A 4,847-nucleotide genomic window follows, 5' to 3' on the forward strand; every position below is an offset into this window, starting at 1 on the left:
CGCTGTTGGTCGGCTCCAGCACCCTGTTCTTCGTGTTCACGTGAGTCCGCCGCGTCGCCGGGGGCGCAGGGGCCACAGCCCGGCCAGAGGGGTAGGGACCAGGGGCAGGGACCGGGTCCAGAGGGCTGGGCAGGACAGGGCTGGCACCAGGGGTTTGGTCAGCGTGAGCCCGCACCCTGGGCTGAGGCTGAGGCCGTGAAGGTGCCTGTCCTGGGCACCAGGAAAAGGTGAGTCCTGTGTGCGGGGACACGCGTGCCCCGTGGGCACCTAATGAGTGTGCCAGGCAGGCCCTGGGTGTGAGCCGCTGGGCCTGGGCAGGGGAGTGTGTGCAGTGGCTGCCCAGGGTGTGGCTGCAGCCCTCCCCTCCCCACAGGCTTCAGGAGGGACGTGGGCTGCCCAGAGCCACCAGCCCTTCCTGCGAGGAGCTGAGGATGTGTTCGGCCCCCTCTCCTGGCTGTCGGGCCAGGGGCCAGAGCCGAGTTGTTCCTGAGTAGGTGTGGTCTAGCCCATCTGCCACGTGCCTGCCCCACGGCCCCCAGTGACCCTGGCGTGGCAGCACCCTCCTCCCTTCCTTGACCTTCATAGGAAAGCCTAGTGATCGCAGCTGGAGGGCCCAGGCCAGGCCACACCCAGGGACACTGGCCATGGCGGGCTTTGGAACCCTTGAGGCAGAAGGCGGGCAGGGCTCTGGGCCTTTGCAGCTTTAGACACCGGCTGGCTCACAGATCGGAGTGGTGCTGGCGATGCAGCTCCCTCCCCATGGTCATGCCCCCCCCCCCAGGTCTCCTTCTGGCACAGGGAGGGACTGGGGGCTCCAGACTTCAGCCATGGGGGTCTGTGACCACCCCCTCCACAGGTCCCAGGCTTAGTTAGTCACAGCTCTGGTGACCAAAGCAACCTGGGGACCTGAAGCCAGTGGGACCTCTGTTCAGAGGCAGGTCAGCCCCCGGGAGAGAGTGAATCGGAGGCAGGGTGGGCAGGGGCCGGCATGGCCCCCGTTCACATTAGCCAGAGCGAGCGCGTTCGCTGGGTGGGCACTGGGTGTCTGTGGAGGCGGGAGAGCCGTCTACCTGGACTCCGGAGCTGGGTAGGTGCCACCGGCTGCCAAGAGCGTGTTTAAAAAAGGCCTGTGTGGACGGGCTTATTTCTGGCTTTGGTGAGCAGGCGGATTCTTGTCACTCAGAAGCTGCTGACTGTGGGGCAGAGAGGAGAGGGGCAGGTGGGCAGCAGACACCGGAAGAGGGGGGACGAGTCCTGCTGGGTCTCCTGCAGGGGTGGGGCCTAGCGCAGTCCTGGCTCTGGGGTCGGGGTGAAGGGTTTGAGGAGGGTCTCTGCGTGACCATCTCAGTTTCTCATTTCCTAAGTGCAATTTAGCATTTTTTTCCTCCCAACTTTCAAAGTAATATGTGTTCTCTATTGAGAACTTGGGAAATGCAGAAAAAAAAAGACCATTTAAAAAGAAATTGAAATTGACCTCACCTCAGAGAGCCATTGCCTCTTTCTGTAGGCTCACCTGGCCTTGTGTAGAGCGCTCGTCATGAGGTTGTGATTTCAGAGGGCTCTTACTCCCTGTCCTGTGAACTTGACCCACCCCCAAGCCGTAGGCTCCCAACCTGCTGCCCCCTCTGCACCCTGCCCCGTGCCAGGTCTTCGTCGTTCTCACAGATGGGGGTCTGGATTCAGGGACATCGTGCTGGGAGGTGCAGGGTTCCTTTGGGGTACCACAGGTGGTGCCTGCATCCTGCCCTGTGTATGGCTGTGTGTCTGTGGCAGGATGGGGACCCAGGGGCACTAGTTGGGGTCCACGTGGAGTGACCATCCAGCGAAGGGAACCTTGCTCATCCCCAGGACAGGGCTCCCCTGTAGCCCGACCCCGAGGCCACATTGTTTGGATCGAAGGAACCCTGGCCCGCCCCTGCCCTGGTAGCTGGGTTCCTGAGAAGGGGCTCTGTGGGGCAGGCCCGGCCCGTTAATGCTGGCACAATATGCCAGTTCTGGGCATGCAGGGGTCCAGGCGGTCCCCTTCTCAGGACTGGCCTTTCATCACCCCAGTACCCATGCTTCTGCCCTGTTTCTGCCCCAGGCCTGCCCCAGACTCAGACACGTGCAGGGAGGGAGCAGCTCTCCTGTGCCCTCTCCCCACCCTCAAGCCCGAGGGTTGTCTTCTCTGCCTTTGATCCTTGGACTTCCCTGGATGCTGAGGGCCCCAGGCCCCGCTCTGCACTCAGTAAACATGAGATGCCCCTCAAGGGCAGGTCCACACAGGCAGCAGCTCCTGGTGTCATGCGAGGTGAGGAACCAGCGCCTGGAGGACCAAGGCCAGCTCATTGAGGGGGCTGGGACCATGTTGCTAGGACAGTCTGTGGCCTGGAAAATATGCCAGGAGGTTGGAGTATCCCTCCTCTGAGAATGGGGAGCACATCACAGGGCAGGTTCCCAGAGGCCCTTCTCTTCCAGGAAGCCTTCCTAGATTCCTGGTGCAGTTGTGTCCCCCTGCGCCCCAGAAGCTCTTCACACTGGCTCAGTGCCAGGCCGGGACAGGTGTGAGGGTGTGTGGGAGGGTCCGGGCTTTTGCCCCTGCCCCTTCCTCCTCCCAGAGCCACTTTGCAGAACGACGGGGACCCTGTGAAGATCAGAGAGCTGGGCTGCTTGGCAGAATACCAATGCCTGGGGCTGGGCCGGGCCATCATGCCTATGTCTGGGGCCAGTGGGTTGACTTCTGGGATGTCGGGGCTGGTTCCCAGGGTGGGCCTGAGCCCTCCCCATGCTCAGAGGCCCAGACAGGCAGCAAGGCCCGGCCTAGGACAGTGGGAGGGCCAGCCCAGTACCAGGCCAGACCATGGTGGGTCCTGGTGGACAGAGCTGCTGGCAGGGGCTGCATGGGGAGGGGGACTTGGTGTGAGCCCCTTGCCAGGACTTGCCGCATGTGGCCTGGGGTATCCCTGGCCCGCCGAGCCTCAGTTTCCCTCTCTGTAGGGATTAGGTGGGTGGGTGCAGCTGGCCAGAGGCCTCTCTGGCCTGATCAGGGCAGAGTGGCCACAGACCCTCTGGTGCTGGGTATCATCCATGTGCGTGAACACAGACTGTTAATGACGAACCCAGTTTAAATGAAAATGTCTGAGTTAAAAAATTTCAGTCCACATTTAACTTTGGTGAGCATGTTGCCCCTGCATAACCTCCCACGCCCTTGGGTGGTGTCTCCCTGTTGGCCCTGGCAGGACCTGGGGCCTCGACATCGGGGGGAGCTCATAGCAGTGGTGTGTGGCCCTGGCGCTGGGGAGGCAGGGGCTGGTCAGAGAGGAGGGCTCAGAGCTTCGACTCGTTCGCCCCAGCCCTGGCCTCACTCTGGCCCCAAGCTTAGCTGTAGGCAGCAGGGAGTGGCCAGCCCCTGCCCAGCAGGGCGAGCCTATAGTGTACCATCCCCTGGGTGGGCATGGGGTTACTTCCCTGTGGACAGAGTGGCCCTTCTGGAGCCTAGGACAGACTCAAGGTGGGCTGAGCAGTGCTGCCTGTCGGGTCCTGCCCAGAGCGTGTGTGTCCTCACACATCCGTGTGCTTACCTGGTCACAGAGCGAAGGGACGCCCAGAGAGGTGGAAGGGCAGGGAGAGGCAGCCCAGCCCGGGTTGGATGGGGCTGGGGTCAGAGGGAGGAGAAACGTGTGTTCACAAGTGCACACGTCTGTGTTTATGCAGGTGTGCCTATGTGGTCATGTATGTGAATCCATGCAGGTGTGCCAGTGTGTGCACAAGCGCGCACATCTGTATGTTTGTGCATCACGTTGAACACATGTTCACGTGTGTTCACGGATGCATGCCTTTTATGTACAATTATGTGTGGACATGTGTCTCTGTGCATGCCTGTTCAGTGTGCACTTATGTACACACATGTATGGAGCATGTTTATGTGTCTCTGTGTGTTCTGAGCACACGTGCATGCACCTGTCCCTGCATGTTCACATGTGTACATGCATATGTATGTGTTTGCATGGGCTCTTTCATCTTTCCCCCCTTAGCCCACATGTTTCCCGAGGTGGCTGAGTTCCAGGCCTTGGCAGCCTTGGCCAGTGAGCTATACCCCTTAAGCGTGAGCCCAGCCTGAGCTCCCCTTAAGACATTTTCCTGGTGGGTGAAGGCCACCTGGGAGAAGACGGGGGTGGGGAGACGGGGGACAGGATCGCATGGGAGTGCCTAATCTTTGGGTCTGAATCAGTTTGTGGGGATAGAGATGGGAGGCAGAGTGGGCAGTGGCTCAGGTCCCAGTCAGAGGACCTGCACCCCTCCCCAGCCTACCCAACACCAACTAAGGTCTGTACCCTCCTGGGTACGTGCGGCCCAGGCAGTGGGTAGGTGCTACCCACAGTGGACGGAGACCGCCCAGCACCTCAGTGTAAGCGTTGGCCCATCACAGTGCAAATTTCCAAACCTGGCCCCAATGCTGCCCAGCTACACCCCAGTCTTAGGCATCTAATCAGGGCCACTGTCCAGCCCATGCGGCCTGGGTGTTCATCAGGCTCAAGGAGGACAAAGCAGCACAGGCTGCCCAGGTCAGTGGGAGCTCTGGTCAGCATAGGGGTGGGGGCTGCCCTGGGGGTTCAGCCTATGTAATGGCTTGAATCCCAGCTCTGACGCAGACTTGCCCCAAGGCCTTGAGCATGTGTCAAGCCCTCCGATACCTGCTCCTTATCCATAAAATGGGAAGAGAAGCACCCCAAACCCCCTACAGCTGGAGGATGGATTGTGTGGTCCACTGTGCAGGGCAGGTAGGCGGTGGTCTTGTGTATTCATCAGCCAAACCTGGACACGGTGGTGGGCGGGGCTCACACTCTAGGTCCCCCCCCCCCCCCCCC

The 4,847-nt window shown here is 60.9% G+C and overlaps 1 protein-coding gene across 1 annotated transcript in view; it reads left to right on the forward strand.

The window, feature by feature from the left end:
• Nucleotides 1-5: 5 nt before the first annotated feature.
• Nucleotides 6-4,847, forward strand: part of ZDHHC8 (zinc finger, DHHC-type containing 8) — a gene marked incomplete at its 5' end in the record, with an annotated part of 22,639 nt that continues 17,797 nt past the window's right edge. The window contains 1 exon segment of the mRNA XM_005875596.2: nucleotides 6-40. Coding sequence (XP_005875658.1) covers nucleotides 6-40 — 35 coding nt within the window.

This window comes from Myotis brandtii, unplaced genomic scaffold (genome assembly GCF_000412655.1).
Source record: "Myotis brandtii unplaced genomic scaffold, ASM41265v1 scaffold463, whole genome shotgun sequence".
Classification (NCBI taxonomy): Eukaryota; Metazoa; Chordata; class Mammalia; order Chiroptera; family Vespertilionidae; genus Myotis; species Myotis brandtii.